The sequence below is a fragment of the Equus asinus genome, chromosome 5 (assembly GCF_041296235.1).
Source record: "Equus asinus isolate D_3611 breed Donkey chromosome 5, EquAss-T2T_v2, whole genome shotgun sequence".
Classification (NCBI taxonomy): Eukaryota; Metazoa; Chordata; class Mammalia; order Perissodactyla; family Equidae; genus Equus; species Equus asinus.
Genome location: NC_091794.1, coordinates 75,314,684 through 75,332,968, shown reverse-complemented (window position 1 = coordinate 75,332,968; position 18,285 = coordinate 75,314,684). Strand labels below are relative to the sequence as shown.

Genomic DNA, 18,285 nt, shown 5'->3' with positions numbered 1-18,285 from the left:
GGTTAAGTACGCACGTTCCACTTCAGCGGCCTGGGGTTTGCAGGTTCGGATCCTGGGTGCAGACATGGCACCGCTTGGCAAGCCATGCTGTGGCAGGCATCCCACATATAAAATAGAGGAAGATGGGCAGGGATGTTAGCTCAGGGCCAGTGTTCCTCAGCAAAAAGAGGAGGAATGGCAGTAGTTAGCTCAGCACTAATCTTCCTCAAAAAAAAAAAAAAAAACAAAAACAGAAAAGAAATGAGACTAGAAGAACATAAGTAATTATAGAACAGCTGATTATAATGCATCCAGGGTGAAGAGAGTTGAGTTTGGTCAAAAGAACAAATAATGATCAAGCAACTAGAAATCTTAAAGAGAGAAGCAGCAGATAAAATAGGTATAGAGAAGTAGAAAAAATAGAAAGTAAGGATGTTAAGTAGCCATTATTCCTCAATATATATCATCCACTCAAGCCAGACCAGTAGTTTCTCTTTTCTCCCAGGACATTGTACTTATTCCAAACTCCAAGACTTTTTCATATTGCTTTCCTTCTGAAGACACTCCTCTCTCTTCTCTTGCCTACGCAAAATATATTTCTCAAAAGAACTCAGGCAAAGTCCCACATTTCTAGAAAATTTTTTGCAAGCATTCCTAGCTTCATAACTCTTTCCTTGCAGAAATCCTATAGAGTTCCACCACTGGAATATTTATTAACCAGCTACTATATGCCTATAAGGAAACAATCCTTTTTTCTTTCCATAGAAAATACAGCAGTGTTCAATGCTGCATATGTATTTCTATGAAAATCTATCTCCTCAATACAAAAATAATCCTGTAAGCTCATTTACCATCTATTGCCTTACAAGGGTAGTAGGAATAACCAATTTCTACTCTAACCCTAAAAGTGAAGAATCCAGAGGTGAGGGTGAGGGGAATTTAAAGATAGACAGAAGTGCAGTCCTTTAAAACAATTCATTTAGAAGAGAGCGTTCCAAATACACACACCTGTCTTTAAATGGGCCAGCCAACGTAGAGCTGGATTATTGTTACCTTTGGATAAAAATTAGCGTCTTATAAACTTTATCCCTTTCTCTTCATTCTGTACTTTTATATTTTTGGTTTACTTGCTTTCTCATAATAATCCACTCATACAATACACATATTTTAGGAATCCACACTATGTATCAGACAATCTGCTAGGTACTAGCAATTACCAACAAGCAAGATCAATAAGATCCTTGCCATCCTGGGACTTACAGGTTAGTAAAACAGGAAGACTTTCAACAAAGACGAAAATAAATACATCATTATAAATTGTGACGTATGACTTGAAGGAAATGTACAAAGACAGGCTTGTTCCTTAGGTAGGACAACTAAGGTGGCTTCCCTTGGCCCCATGCAAGACACTGAACATTATGTTTTTGATGTGTGTATGTGTGCGCAGGTATGCAGGTGTGTGTGCATGCATGCGTGTCTGTGCAAGAGCATATATATTACACACATCAGTGTGCAAGTATCGGTGCATGTGTGTTTGAGTAAATTCCACATAACAGGTGAGTCAGTACCAGGTGAAGTATGCCAGGCCCATACTCCTCCAGGGACAGCCTTAAACACAAGCACAACTCTACACAAACACTATACAAGGAACAGTTCTGTCCTTGTAAGCGCTATATTCATAGTCTATACTAATGGTTCTCAAATGCCAATCCTCCCATAGACGGCAAGACAGCTGCATAAGAATCACCTCGAAAGTTGTTAAAAATAAAAATTTCCAGTCCCTGTTCTCAAGTATTTCAATTTAGCAGACCTGGAATGAATTTTTATGAAGTTCCACCTGGTTGATTCTGACACTACGGGAGATTTGAGCCTTAGTCACATGGTGCCTTGACTCGTTACTTAACTGTTCCATATTTCGTTTATCACACTCAAAGCAAGGCACAGCACTATGCTATTCAGTGCCAGTAAGCACGAAATAGACTGTTTTCAAGTAAAGAAACAAACGTATTATAAGGAAAGTTGTGCTCTTTGTTTTGTTTTCCCAAATATAAAACACTTCTTATTAAGAAGCTTTCACTTAGGGACAGAAAATACAAAGTCTGAGGCACTGCTTCTCAAAATGTAGAAGAGGAACTGCTATGGCAGATAATTTAATACGTTACCCAAAATGATTTTAGATGATACACAAGAGGATTTTGCATGGCACATGGATACACACTGTACAACACTGAATCACAAAGGAAAAAATGTATTTTCTTTTCAATTCTCTTTCATTCAGAAATCCTCAGTTAGCTATCGGTATGTCTCTTACATCTATCGTTGCTTCTCTCATTTTAAGAAATAGAGAACATGACTCAGAGCCTTTGGAAAACAACAGTTACCTAGCCAGAATTTAGTAACATTGTTTTGTTTTCACCATATTTTTTAAGGCTATCATCCATTTAAAGCATGTGATATTGATTTTTCAATTACACTGGTGAGATAAATAAAAAGATGGTGAATTTAAAGAAAATAGCGTAAGTTGAATGAAAATATTGCATAAATTATGAGGATGCTCTATGAATGACTAAAATTTAGAAATACTACTGTGTGAGGTATTACTAAAAGTAACAAGCAATTTCTCTATTTGTCTCTCTCTCTTACATACACACATATATACATAGACTAACACACTCAATAAATAATTAATCCAGATGAACAATCAAAAGCCATAAAATAGTTGTAGGAAGATATTCAAGGAAGTCTATTCTACCACTTGACAACATAGCCAAAATAATAACATAGCATAATATGACAATTATTGTCTGTGCATTTTCTTGACTAAATGAATGTGAGAATCTCTGATTATACATATAAGAAACATACTTATGCTCTTTTCTGAAAGCCAGGACAATTATCCTTCTGTAATTTATTCTACATACCTTATAATCCTTGGGTCGGTAGCAGCCAAGATGAGAGTGATCTGAAAAAGGATGTAAAAAAGAATTAAACCCAACATATTTCATACCAAAAGAAGAAAATTTGGTTACATCTTTGATTTCTGCTACTGTCACTCTGTTTCTATGATTATAATTCATACAGCAGTTTTCAGAAATATCTTAAAATCCGTCAACAATGTTACATAAGCAAAGATGACAAGTTAAAATCTGTATCAGGCCTTCAGTAACTGATTTCACAAGCACTACTTTCATTAGAGTAGGACATATCTGAATATAGACCAGATTAATTTTTAATTGATAAACTAATTTGTCTAAATGAAATGGATAATTTTAGTTGATAAATTAGTTTATGATGAAATGTAATTTCAATATATAGATTTGATATTGTCAAACTACATGTATTCCTACTATTCTTGAAGTCGATGCTAGAATCAAGCGAGTATAATGGAAACAGGATGAGCTTTAGATGGTGGTAGTATACTATAGTGTACAGACCTTGTTGATGAATAGATCTGTACGACAGTCCAGGCTCCAGTATTTCACGTATGACCCCTTGGGCACATTACCTAACCTTTCTAAGTCTCAGATTCCTCAACTTTCTGGTGTACCTCTTTCATAATATTGTTTGAAAGGTTACATTAGATATTACACGTAAGGCAACAAAATAAATGTTAACTATTATTACCAACACCATCATCAACATCATTACTACTGAATTCTAAGTCAAACAAGCCTAGGTTCAATTTCTGATTCCACTACTTTCCAGATATATTAATTTGGTCAAGTTATATAATTAATCTGTGTTTCATTCCTCATAAAAGTATGAAGACAATGCTCACTTTACCTCAGAGAGTCATAGTTATGATTAAATTATACAACTTATGAAAGTCCCTAGCACAGCATCTATGACATAGTGGGTTATAAAACTATTCTAAATCTCTCCCTAAGATAAGGTCCCTAAGATAAGGACCACTACATGGTAGATGCAGATTTTGAGTTTTACTCATTACTTAAAGGGGTCAACTTTCAAGAATCAACTTTTAAGTATTATAATCTCTGTTACATTGATAGAACCATTTGCAATTCTACTTCCTTACTCACACATTCTGATCAAAAGCATTCCAATATTCTGTATTTTACCTTCCCAAACCATTTTGTCCAGGAAAAAAAACATGGCTATATGGATAGAGACCTAGGATAGCCTATATTCAGTCAATTAATTATCTTTGTTTTACGGCACAGATGTCGTTTGTTTTCCAAGTGTCCTGAATCATTATAGAGAATAGCTGAAACATTAACATCTTTCACACAAGGCCAACTTCACCATTTAATTAAGTAAGATTTAACTTACTTCGAGTGCTTTTTAAAATTCAAAATGAAAATAAACCCCAGCTCAACTCCTCCTCTGTCAAGTCTACTGTACAGCATGGCCACAAGTAGCAGAAGAAATAAAAGAATTCTAAGAACATACTGAGCTGAATTTTCCAAACTTGCTAACTTTGAAAAGTAAGGTAATAATTTCTGGACATGGTATATATTCTTTCTGACAGCTAATATAATATTAAAAGTATCAATATATTAAAACACTAGTATATCTTCTGCTTTCCACAAACCATTTATAAACTTACCCTAATTCTGATAGATTTATAATTTTCTTTCATTTTTACAAATTAAGCTTCCCAGTGTTCACATTTAATCACTCTTACCAACAATTAGGCACTAACTATATTGTAAATGCAGGAGACAAAGGAGATAAAAGTCATGGCCCATGGTTGTGAAATGCTTATAATTTATTTCGGTTAAGTTATACAAAGTTGACTAACAGCAGCATAAAAGAACAGGCTAAAAGAGAATGGTACAGACAATTAACACTATTAAAAAGTCATATCAGAGATCAATCTCTCAAGGTTGAAGGCAATCAGGAGAAACTTCCTAAAGAAAGGGAAAGTTGACCTGGGCCTTAATGAATGGGTCACACTTAAAAGCATGAAGAAAAAGAAAGAGCTAATTCAGAGAGTACGTGCGTGTGCATGCGTGCATGTGTGTGTGTGTGTGTGATCTTAAACAACTTGCTTCTTTAAACCTCATGTTTTGTCACCTGTAAAATGGTGGTAAATAATAGTATCTAAAATTCTTGAGGTTACCGTGAGTGATTAACCAATGAAATATAAGTACTTAGAATAGCAGTTAGCAGAAAATGTACACTTGATAAATTTTAGCTATTATTTGATTCTCCAATGACCTCATGAAATATGGACTGCATGTTTGTGTCCCCCTAAAATTCATATGTTGAAGACCTAACCCTCAAAGTGATGGTACTTGGAAATGGGACCTTTGGGTGGTAACTAGGGTTAGATGAGGTCAGGAGGGTGGGGCCCTCATGATGGAAAGAGTGCCCTTATAATAAGAGACGCAGAGTTTGCACTCATACACATGCACGTGCTCACACGTGTTCTCTCACAATCTCTTTCTCAATGCACACACAAGGAAGAGGTCATGTGAGCATACAGTGAGATGACAGCTGCCTATAAGCAAAGAAAACAGATCTCAGAAGGAAACCTACCTTGCTAGCACCTTGATCTTGTACTTACCAGCCTCCAGAACTGTGAGAAAAAAAACACCTGTTGTTTAAGCCCCCATTCTACGTTATTTTGTGATGGCAGCCTGAGAAGACTAATATAACACCTAAGACTGGTTATTATTTCTACGTTACATTTCAGGAGGTTGACTTTCTATACAGCTAACAAGTAATGGAGCTGAAGTCTTCGATTAGTTCAGTGCTACTTCCACTAATATAAGGATAGTAGAAGATTTCCTTATCCCAAGAACAAAAGCACACAGGAGAATAAAAGTGTCTTTAGTTTCAAAAACGACATCACATTTGGATTTGTTAACCAAATGGATGTGATATATAATCCGATTAATCAAATACCAAGTAGTGAGAAACAGTACTGGTCAAAAACAAAATGAGGCAATCAGTCATCAAAACATTTCCTTAGCAACCATCTAGTATAGAAATTAAGACCCACTTTGTACTACAGTCACCATTCACACTGGGAGTAGTCTGATAACTTAGAGCCTCTGCATCCTTCCTCTCTCCATAGCTGACCCTCACCCAACATGGTCAGATATGACTCAGTCCTAAAGGACCAATCCTGACTTTAAGCAAGGACTTAAGAAGCTTTCACCTAAACCTCAGCACTTCTGTATCAACTCATTCTTTCTGTCAAAGTAGTTCTTGAGCCCCATTCTGACAATTATAGCCAGTACATGTTCCCTATGAGTCAATCCCTATCTTGGCAACCTTCATAGCACCCTATTGTTAAGGGTATTCATCTTTCCTTTTCACAACTTCAAGGAATTGAAGCCCATTCCGGTAGTTAGTGCTACTACTATTGCAAAACTTCCATGATGCTGAATGTGTGTATCTATTTGAACCTTCAAAGAGCATCTTCCCTTAAAGTTCTTTATCAGCACTTACTCTACTGGTACCCCAATGCCCACATAACATTCTAAGGTGGGCCCCTACTCTCCTGCGAATCTTCATGGAGCGTGCAGCCAATGCGTCTGATATATGTCAGTCCCTACAACTAGAAGCAAAGCTAGGATGTCCAGCTTTATAAAACAAAACCAGGGTTTAATATCTTTCAGGGGATCCAACCTTCTAAAAAGGAAAGGCACATAACAGAGTGTTTCCTATCTCTTGTTCACTTATGATATATTCACCTGAAACCGTTTAGTCCAACCTCTAATATTTTTATCTTTCTTATTTCTATGGCAGTCAAAGTTTTGGTAGCAAGAGTCTCACACTTTTCCCCTCACTTTTCTTCTTCTCTGAAGTTTAGCACACAGCAAGTTCCCTGCTTACCAGTCAGTGACTAGAAGAGTGATGATCTTCAAAAAGGATACACAAATGGCTAATCAGCATGTGAAAAAACACTCAATGCCATTAATCAAATGCAAATTAAAACCACAATGAACTGGGACTCCATACCCACTAGAATGGTTACAATAAAAAATGGCAATAACAAGTGATGTCAAGGATGAAGGGAAACTGGAAACCTCATACACCGCTGGCAGGAATGTCAAATGGTGCAGCCACATTGTAACACAGTTGGCAATTTCATAAAAAGTTAAATAAATTTACCAAATGAATCAGCAATTCCATTCCTAGGTATCTATGCAAGAGAAATGAAAACATACATACCTGCAAAGACTTCAATGCAAACGTTCATAGTAGCATTATTCATAATAGCTAAAAAGTGGGAACCATCCAGGGGATCAGGGTGGGAATGCAGATTTACTGCAAACGCGTATAAGGAAACTCTTTGGGACGATGGAAACATTCTAAAAGTGGATTGTCGTGATTTCACAACTGTGCAAATTTATTAAAAGCATTTAATTATACTTAAAACGGGTGAATTTCACGCTATATAAATTATACCTCAAGCTATGAAAAATGTTTAAGATTAGAGAAATAAAGAAACTAAAAAAGAAGTTCCTAAAACAAAAACTATTCAGCTGCCTGCTGCTCCAAGAGACAAGGAGGCATACATTCAAATAAAAGCTGAAACAAATATTTTGCTAATAAGTATATACATGATGACTACATACTATTGTATTCAGAAAATATCAGAATATTACCATTTGTTGCATTCTACTCAAGATATGACCTATTAGGATTTGGAATGTTATTTCCAATTTATTTTACTTTACAAACAATAACCTTCAAACAGAGGGATTAGTGGAAGCTCATAGAAGATTACAATCTTACGTAAAAATGAAATGATAATTTGCAAGAAAATGTTCAAGGAGAATTTCCATTAAAGATAGTCACAAGTGAAAATTCACTCTACTGAAGAGACTCTACCATAAATTTCCATAGGTATTTAAGTAGCTGATGAGACCCCAAAATGTAACCATAGGCCCACCAGAGCCAGTTCAAATTGACACCATCTCTTATCAACAGAGTGATTAAGAGTTGTTTCTCAGAAAATCTGCCAAGTCACATAGCCAGAGAACGCACAGAAGAGGAAACCTTGACCTGAAATGACCGTGGAACCAAAGATTCTCCTTCCCACGGAACTAAAGGACCAGGACATGACCAGAAGTTGAAAGTTGGACTCTCATCAGAGGCAAGGGAGTCCATCACCCAGGAAGATCCGGTGTTAAAATCCCTTCCTCACCTTACCATAAATGGTTAAAATCTTACTATGAATGCCCACCAACCAAAACCCACCCTGCCAGGGTTTCCATGTGCCAGACTCTTCTCCCTAATCTTTTAAATTTCACCCCAAATCCCGAATTGGGGAGAGAGATCTGAGAACATATGCCTCCTGTCTCCCTGCAGATTGATCTAGCAACAAAGCTGGTTTTTTTCTCCAAAGCTGATGCCATAATAATTGGCTTTTTTTATGTGCATTGGGTAGGAGAACCCCAATTTTGAGCAGTAACAAAACATAACTGCTCAACTGCCAGGCAGGAAAAAAATATAGTCAAAAGAACAGGGGCATTAAAATTAGAGAAATGAGAAGGAAAAACTCTGTATAGTAGAAAGGCAAGTAATAATCGTATAAAGAATAATGGAATTTAAAAAAATCACTATTTAGCAAACATCATGGCAATAAACTGTTTCAGGCAAGAATCATCAATGTATGCTAAAAGGGTCAAAGTTGACGAGTAACAGGATATTACATAGTCTGAAAGTATCTCCCCAGAATTACAAAGGGAAGAATTAGCACCTCTGTGATGAAGAAACCTAGCAGACACCATCTTAATCAAGTGAGCAAATTAACATCACCAGTAACAAAGCAACATCACGTACCTCCTGACATGATGTACCTGAGAGTAACACATCTCCTCTGTTGTATTCTGGGGAAAAACGAATAATCTAAAGCTAATCATGAGGGAAAATCAAACAAACTCAAATTGAGGGACATTCTACAATATAACTGGACATTTTACAAAATAACTCTTCAAAATTATCAATGTCATTAAACACAAAGACAGACTAAGGAACTGACCAATATTAAAGAAAACTAAAGAGACATGGCAACTGAAGGCTATGCATGATGTGGGATTTCTTCTGCTATAAAGATATTGTTAAAACAAGTGGCAAAATCTCATTCAGCTTTATAGATTAGTTAATATTATTATATCATTGTTAATTTCCTGCTTTTACTAACTATATCACATAAGATAATATCTGTATTAGTCTTCTCAGGCTGCCATTACAAAGTACCATGGACTAGGTGACAAACTACAGACATTTATTTCTCACAGTTTTGGAGGTGGGAAGTCCAAGATACAGGTGCCGACACAGTCAGGTTCTGGTGAGAGCTCATTCTGTTTTCGTTAATCTATGCCAAGTTAAAGGCCTGATGGTAGCCATGGCAACTAAAGCAATGAAGAGAGAGGACTTGCAGCTTACCACTGTGCATCCTGGACCATCCATCTCTTTCACAGTCTCTGCCAGAAGGTCCAAATAAACCATCAGCCCTGGGACTTGGGGGATCAACCTAGAAGAAGGAGGATTTCAATGTAGAAAAAAGCTTAAACGTTCTTTCAGTCTCACAGCACCAGAAAATCAAGTATATATCATCAGGTTACCATGATAGTGCCAATATGGCACATTCCAAAACCAGAGCTTAGTTGAGAATTTTGCCATTCATTTTTAAATAAAATAGAAATAAAAATCCAGAAATTTTTAATTATATATTTGAGTCTACTTTAAATGAACAGATTTACACTTGAAATGTCCATTACTCCATTGCTTAGTTTGCTTTCCATTACAAAGTTAAAAAAAAGAGAGAGAGAAATCTGGCCAGCCCGGTGGCCAAGTGGTTAAGTTCGCGCGCTCCGCTTCGGTGGCCCAGGATTTCACCAGTACTGATCCTGGACGCGGACGTGGGTGGCACCACTCCTCAGGCCATGCTGAGCACAACCAGAAGGACCCACAACTAGAACACACAACTATGTACTGCGGGGCTTTGATGGGAAGAAGAAGAATAATAAAAAAAAGACTGGCAACAGATGTCAGCTCCAGTGCCAATCTTTAAAAAAGAAAAAGAGAAATCTTACTTTGCCACATTCAAAAGCCAAGTTTAGCCATTTGCTACTTATCTCCTTAGCGCATAATTTTGAATTCAAACAGTCTTCACTTGCCTGTGTTCAGAGCCCAGCACACTGAGAGCTTTAGAGCTGATAGACAATAACAGTCAACCACATTTTCTAACCAAAAATTAAAAAGTCAGAGTGATATAAATCTGTGTAAAAAGACAATTGTGTTCAAAATTAAAGACGTCATGCCTAAAAGGACAATATCAAAGAGAGTGAAAGGGAACCCATGGAATAGAAGAAAATATTTGCAAATCATTATCTGATAAGGCATCGATATCTACAATAAATAAACTTCTACAACTCAAAAAAAATCTAAAAATGGGCAAAGAACTTAAATAGATATTTCTCCAAAAGATATACAAATGACCAATAAGCACATGAAAAAATGTTCAACATCACTAATCATTAGGGAAATGCAAATCAAAATCATAGTGAGATGCTACTTCATACCCATTAGGATGGCTATTAACAAAAAGAAGAAAATAATATGTGTTGGCCAGGATGTGGAGAAACTGAAAGCCCTGTGCTCTGGTGGTGGGAATGCAAAATGGTATAGGTATTATGGAAAATAGTATGGTCGTTCCTCAAAAAATTCAAAATAGGATTATCATATGATCCAGCAATTCCACTTCAGATATTTTTACACCATGTTCACAGCAGTATTATTCACAACAGCCAAAAAGTAGAAGCAACAAGTGTCCATCAACAGATGCACAGACAAACAAAATGCAGTATATATCTATAAAAGAATATTATTCAGCTGTAAAAAGGAAGGAAATTCTGAATGTAAGACCTGACACCAGGAAATTTCTAGAAGAAAACCTAGGCAGTACACTGTTTGACATCAGTCTTAGCAGCATTTTTTCAAATACCATGTCTGACTGGGCAAGGGGAACAATAGAAAAAATAAACAATTGGGACTACATCAAACTAAAAAGCTTCTGCACAGCAAAGGAAACCATCAACAAAATGAAAAGACAACCTAATAACTGGGAGAGGACATTTGCTAACCATATATCAGATAATGGGTTAATATCCAAAATATACAAAGAACTCATACACCTCAACAACAAAAAAACCAACAACCTAATTACAAAATGGGCAAAAGGTCTGAAGAGAGATTTCTCCAAAGAAAATATATGAATGGCCAACAGGCACATGAAAAGATGTTCAACATCATTAACTATCGGGGAAATGCAAATCAAAACTACAATGAGATATCACCTCACTCCGGTCAGAATGGCTATAATTAACAAGTCAGGAAACAAGTGTTGGAGAGGATGTGGAGAGAAGGGAACCCTCATACACTACTGGTGGGACTACAAACTGGTGCAGCCACTATGGAAAACAGTATGGAGTTTCCTCAGAAAAGTAAGGATAGATCTACCATATGATCCAGTTATCCCACTGCTGGGTATTTATCCGAAGAACTTGAAAACACAAATGCGTAGAATACATGCAACCCTATGTTCATCACAGCATTATTCATGATAGCCAAGACTTGCAAGCAACCCAGGTGCCCATTAAGGGACGAATGGATAAAGAAGATGTGGGATATATACACAATGGTCTACTACTCAGCCATAAGAAATGATGAAATCTGGCCATTTGTGACAACATGGATGGACCTTGAGGGTATTATGCTAAGTGAGATAAGTCAGAGGGAGAAAGTCAAACACTGTATGATCTCATTCCTAAGTACAAGGTAACAACAACAACAAACAAACACATAGAGACAGAGACTGGACTGGTGGTTCCCCGAGGGGAAGGGGGTAAGGAGAAGGGTGAAAGGGGTGATTAGGCACATGTGTATGGTATGGACTGTAATTAGTCTTTGGGTGAGAACATGATGTAATCTATACAGAATTTGAAATATATTACAATGTATACCTGAAAATTACATAATGTTATAATTCAATGTTTACTGCAATAAAAAAGAAAAAACAAAAAAAGAATATTATTCAGCTGTAAAAATGAAGGAAATTCTGACACATGCTATAACGTAGATGAACCTTGATGACATTATGCTAAGTGAAATAAGCCAGTCACAAATGAACAAATATTGTATACTTCTACTTAGATGAAGTACCCAAAGTAGTCAAATCCACAGAGACAGAAAGCAAAATTGTAGGTGCCAGGGGCTGAAGGGAAAGAAGAATGGGAAGTTATTGTTTAGTGGGTACAGGGTTTTAGTTTAGCAAGATGAAAATGTTCTGGAGATAGATGGTGGTCATGATTACACAACAATGTGAATGTACTTAATGCCACTGAACTGTACACAAAAAACTAATTAAAATGGTAAATTTTATATTGTGTATATTTTACAATTTTTTAAATTAAAATTTAAAAAAGGGAGAGTGAAACGACAAGCCACAGAATGAGAAAAAAATATTTGCAAATCATACCTGATAAAGATCTAGAACCCAAAATATGTAAAGAAAACTTACAACTGAACAAGGAAAAGACACACAACCCAATTAAAAATGGGCAAAAACTTGAATAGACATTTCTCCAAAGAAGATACACAAATGGCCAACAAGCATAGGAAAAGATGCTCAACATCATTAGTCATCAGGGAAATGAAATCAAAACCATAATGAGATACCACTCCATACCCCCAGGACAGCTATAGTAAAAAGAAAACAAAACAGAAAATAATAACTGTTAGTGAGAACGTACATAAATTAGAAACCTCATACATTGCTGGTGTGAATGTAAAATGGGGCAATCACTGTGGAAAACAGGTCGACAATTCCTCAACCATATGGCCCAGCAACTCCACTCCTAAATATTCAAGCAATGAGGAATTAAAACAGTATTTAAACAAAAACTTGTATACAAATGTCACAGAAGTACCAGTCACATAACCAAGAGGTATAAATAACACAAATTCCATCAACAGATGCATAGATAAACAAAATGTGGTATAAATTCATACAATGGATTATTCAGCCATAAAAAGAATCAAGTACTGATACATGCTATGACATGGATGAAACTCAAAAACATTGTGCTAAATGAAAAAAGCCAGACACAAAAGGCCAAATATTGTAGGATTCCATTTATATGAAACGGCAAAATAGGAAAATCCATAGAGAGAGAAAGCATGTTAGTGGCTGCCAGGGTCTAGGGAAAGGGAGGCATGGGAAGCAGATGCTTAAAGAGGACAGGGTTTCCACGCAGGACGACAAGAACAGCTCTGGAACTAGATAGTGGTGACAGCCGCACAACAATACGAATGTACTTAATGCCACTGAATTATACACTTTAAAATGGCTGAAATGGTAAATTTTACATTATGCATATTTTACCACAATAGAAAAAAAAAGATCCTATTCCGCATGAATGAAAAAAGAATGCTGGTTAACTCCTCTAGGATGGTTGTGCCAGTTTTGTTTGGGAACATGCTAGTTGATTTCATGAAACTGCTCCTTATTCTTTAAGATTACTCTTTATCCAATCTATGTAAAACTGGTATGTCTTCCCTAAAAGTGTTAACTTTTTGCGTATGCATGTATTAAATTAAAATTTTTTTGGTTACTTATGTGTTTTTAAAATCACGAACGGCTATGGGGAAAAACAGACATCTCTATGTTTACAAATAAAACTGGAAAAATCTAGTTTCCTGTAAAATAAGGTAAACAATTTTCTAACTAGAGGTTTAGAGTAAGCATTTCTTTCTGTTCACTGGAAAGCTGACAGGGAAATCATTTAAATAAAAATGTCAAGGTTTATACCAAGCAGTATTAGAATTATTCTATTTTGAACACTGGTGTGAAAGAGAATAATAGAAATAAACATTTTAAGAGTACTTATTTCCCCAAACAATTTTTATGTGGCTAACGCCCAAAATATTCCTGGTTATCATTGTACACAGGCATTTTAAATAAAATGCTACTATTCATTCAGATTCGAATTTACTATGTCCTTTCTTTTCAATTTAATTTGCAATTGTGGGCAGACATAAAATTCAAGGCATTCTGAAACTGCCATCAAACAAGCAAGTAAACATTATCTGGATATTGTTCAAAAAATGTAACCAAAACCTATAAACAAACTCTATAGAAATAAGAAAAATGTCATCACAGTAATCTCAATAAACTATTATCATTTAAAAGTACCATTACGTTATAAATTTTCTTTTTACAATAAAAAAAAGTCTATTACTTTAGGATAAAGAACAAAGGATTCGGGCCAGCCTGGTGGCATAGTGGTTAAGTTCCTGCACTCTGCTTCGGCGGTCTGAGGTTCACCAGTTACGATCCCCCGAACGGACCTACACACCACTTATCAAGCTATGCTGTGGTAGGCGTCCCACATATAAAATAGAGGAAGATGGGCACAGATGTTAGCTCAGGGCTAATCTTCCTCAGCAAAAAGAGGAGGATTGATGATAGATGTTAGCTCAGGGCCAATCTTTCTCAAAAAAAAAAAAGGGGAGAATAAATGATTCATAGTCAAAATATAAAGATGGAATGAAATGTTGCTTAAGGAACATCTAAATTTTTTTTAACGGATGTCACAAAGAAAATATGAATTTTCAGTTGGTCTATGTTCAAAAAGCTATTGGGCCATCAAAGGAGCATATTTACATGTTTACATTTGTATTTACATTTTAGAATTTGGAAAAAAAGAATTAGAGACAGTAAAGTTAGAAATAGTTTTATAGATATTCCAAAAAGTTGTTTTGTTTCTACAGGCACTTAAATCTTAAAGTTTATTACTATTATGTATATTCATTAGTAATTTCCATTAATTTGCAAGCTTTTCTTAAGGAAATGCTTTTAAGGTAAAAATTCTTTACAAAAATTCAATAAACCATGAAGATTCTGGGAAAATCATTTATTAAATATTCTGATTATAGACCCTTAAAATTAGCCAAAGTCTATTCAACTATCACATGAACACAAGCTGTAAAGTTAAACCACATCAAAAGCAGGCTTCCATGTGGAAAGATTAGAACTACACTATCCTTACGTTAACTCTCTCCACTTTCAAAGGCCTTCCCATCCTCATGAAATAACGATTGGTTTCAAAGATCCATCATGTAAGGTTTACCCAAGGGACATAATTTCAAAGGAAACTTACTTTTCATTATAATTTTTTAAAAGGCTGGATGGTGGGTGGGGGGGGGGATTTCTTTCTTTTCTAAGGAAAACTTAGTTCACTTTTAAAACTCTATTTCTGCCATTTTAGTACAAATGTCAATTACACCTAATTTCAATTTGTAGAGTTATTACACTGCCCACTGTTTAAGGAAGGAAGGAAACGGGCACTCAGAGGATTTAACACGGCATTCATAATAGACCTTGATTTCTGTCAGGTTTAAAGACTGACAAAAGAATATTCTTTTATTCTAAGTTAATTTTCCATTTTAGATTGCTAGGCTAACAGACTGTTCAGGGAAGAAAATTATTAATATAAACTAGAAGCTGAAAGAAGTTTCAGAATAATCTTTTAGCGGAAGAACAGATTAGATCAATTTCAGATGGAAATGTTTAAGAGAACACATACATGTCTAATCACAAATGGAGGTTTATCTGTTTCTTTTTTGAATTCATAGGGTCCCAGATTTAAATGGGCTAGCCGCCGCCTGGTGTCTTCAGATAGCTCACACATGCGTCTTTTTGTGTAGGGAGATGGAGAGTGTGATTTTGAAGAAATTGTAGGCTGTTCGTAGTTTTTTGCATTTACGCAATACTTATTTCTCTCAGGTGACTTGGACTTTTTCTTTTGTGATCTAGATGTTCTGCTTGGCAGTCTGCCGTGTGATTTTTCAACTGGAGCCGGATGGTAAATAAATTTATCCTAGACAGAAAAAATAAAAATTAACTTGGATAGAAGATATACATACATAAACTACAAGGAGAAAAAAACCTGAAAAAGTAATTTAAGGCACACATCATCTATCAAAGTCAACTAAATCAGTCTTTCCTACCTGTGCAGATCCTGGGGGAGGTCACATCCACATTCTCCTAGATAACTCTGTCTAGTAATTTTTAAAGTATACTGTATCAAACAAACTTCCTCCTTAAGTCTAACAAGTATTTTATGAAAATGAAAGCCCAATATTTAATCATTTGAAAAATCTAAGAAACAAAGTCAGAAAACGTATTTTTTCAGTTTACTAAAAAATTAATGTAAACAGTTTATCATTTATAATTAAGTATCCAAACAATTGGCTATAAAATTTAAGAGATTTTGTTTGGTAACATTATAAATACACATGTCTAATTAGTTTATTATGAAATTTGTACAGAGAAAACTGTTAAAATAAGTTTAATTCACACCGCTATGATCATATTCATATGTACAATGTGAAAATCTGAATAACAACTTTATACATATTTTCATGAAATGTATTATTTGGATTATACAAGGTGATTAGGATCGTAAGATCTCTTCCAAACTATGACTTTACAATTCAATGACAGATAACCATACCATCTGAATTCTGGATCCATATTTTTACAAAACTAAAAACATATAAAAGACATTATAAACTTTAATGACTAATACTCTACCTTCTACTAAAATTGGTGAGCAGTCTAAAATTTTAAAAACCAAATGTGATATGGCTAAATTCTTTTGCATTATTAGGATAACATGTCCTCCTTTAAATATCCTCCTAACTTTAATCACTTTAAAAAACCACTAATCCTAGCCCCTTTCTAATTTCTCATCTCCCTTCCATACTTGCTAAGGGTATCTATTCTAAGTAAATAAAATATAGATGTGAAATAGAAGGGAGAAGAGTCAAATATTTTTCAAAAGTAGATAAATAAACAGGAAAGAAAACATATTTTCTTTTCTTTTCTTCTTTTAAAGATTGGTATCTGAGCTAACAACTGTTGCCAATCTTTTTTTTTTCCACTTTTTCTCCCCAAATCCCCCCAGTACATAGTTGTATATTTCAGTTGTGGGTCCTTCTAGTTGTGGCATGTGGGACGCTGCCTCAGCATGGCCTGATGAGCGGTGCCACGTCCATGCCCAGGATCCAAACCGGTGAAACCCTGGGCCGCTGAAGCGAACTTATCCACTCAGCCACGGGGCCAGCCCCGAAAACATATTTTCCAATTGGAAAAATAAGTCCATGAGTTTCATACAAACCCGCGACATCAGATTATTTCATCGTCTTTCTTTCCTCTACAACTCTTGATGTGCTCCTGAACCTTCTCCCACCTTGTTCAACAACTTCAACAAGTGATTCAGAATTTTTCTGCCTTATCCCATTTCATCCATCTCTATGACATCACACTGACTCACAGAAGCAGGAATGTTAGCACATGAAAGGCCCTTTGAGGTTTAATAAAATGTTCAAGCAATGAATCTTTCCAAGACCTTGGACTTAAATTTTCTAGTTCTCAGCTCTAATTATCTTCTTCGACTTCATCTTAGATTTCATCATTCTACAGATCCACTGTATCTCAGCCTCTGAAAATCCCAAAACTTCTCTTCCCCAACCTACTTCTTTTATTCTCACTGAACTTGTTACTTGCCGTCCTCACCTCCTCAGCCCCTGGACCTCTTTCCCCGAGACCTTCATACATTTTTAGTGTCTCTTACCGCCAGACCCAGATGAACCCATTATGATCCATTTTGGCAATTTCATCCATTTCAGTAAAGTTCCTTCTTACCCACCTCTGATTATACCAAACCTAAAGTAACTAACCTCATCATCTTGTTTCTTCATTACAATTTTTGAATGCTGAATACTACCAGAGGAAGTCATAAACGGTGGAGTATCTACTACAGATACATGTTGTCTAACTCTACTCAATCCTAACGCATCCTATTAATAACCCATAAAACGTAAAACAGCAGCTGTTTATAAAATTTATATAATTAATAACAATAATAATAATAATTATTATATAAATAATTATATATAAAATTATATATATATAAATTATATATAAAAAATAATTATAACAGCAGCAGTTTATAAAATCGTTCTTTCCTTTGACCAACAGGACAATAGCACATGTGACACAAGGAGAGACCTGAAAAGTGCTTGGGGTCTTCTAGTTCCGAAAACCTTCCTGCCACCACGTGAATGAGCCGAAATTAACCTACTAGATGATGGGAGTCTTGTGGCTATTGCCCCAGCTGAAATCAAGCCAACTACCAGAAATGTAAAGTCCCTCCCAGACCAAATAGTCAGCCAACTGCCAGACATGGGAGTGAAGCCACACTAGATCACTCAGCCCCAGCCGAGCCAGACCAGACCAGAGAACACACATCCCAT

The 18,285-nt window shown here is 35.8% G+C and overlaps 1 protein-coding gene across 3 annotated transcripts in view; it reads right to left on the bottom strand.

Moving 5' to 3' along the window:
• Nucleotides 1–18,285, bottom strand: part of SPATA6 (spermatogenesis associated 6) — a 123,574-nt gene that overhangs the window by 59,138 nt on the left and 46,151 nt on the right. For all 3 annotated transcript variants that reach the window (XM_014845249.3, XM_044770748.2, XM_070509981.1), the window contains 3 exons: nt 15,552–15,845; nt 9,349–9,436; nt 2,901–2,941 (listed from right to left, as the gene is read on the bottom strand). In XM_014845249.3, coding sequence (XP_014700735.3) covers nt 2,901–2,941; nt 9,349–9,436; nt 15,552–15,845 — 423 coding nt within the window. The remainder of the gene's footprint in view (nt 1–2,900; nt 2,942–9,348; nt 9,437–15,551; nt 15,846–18,285) is intronic.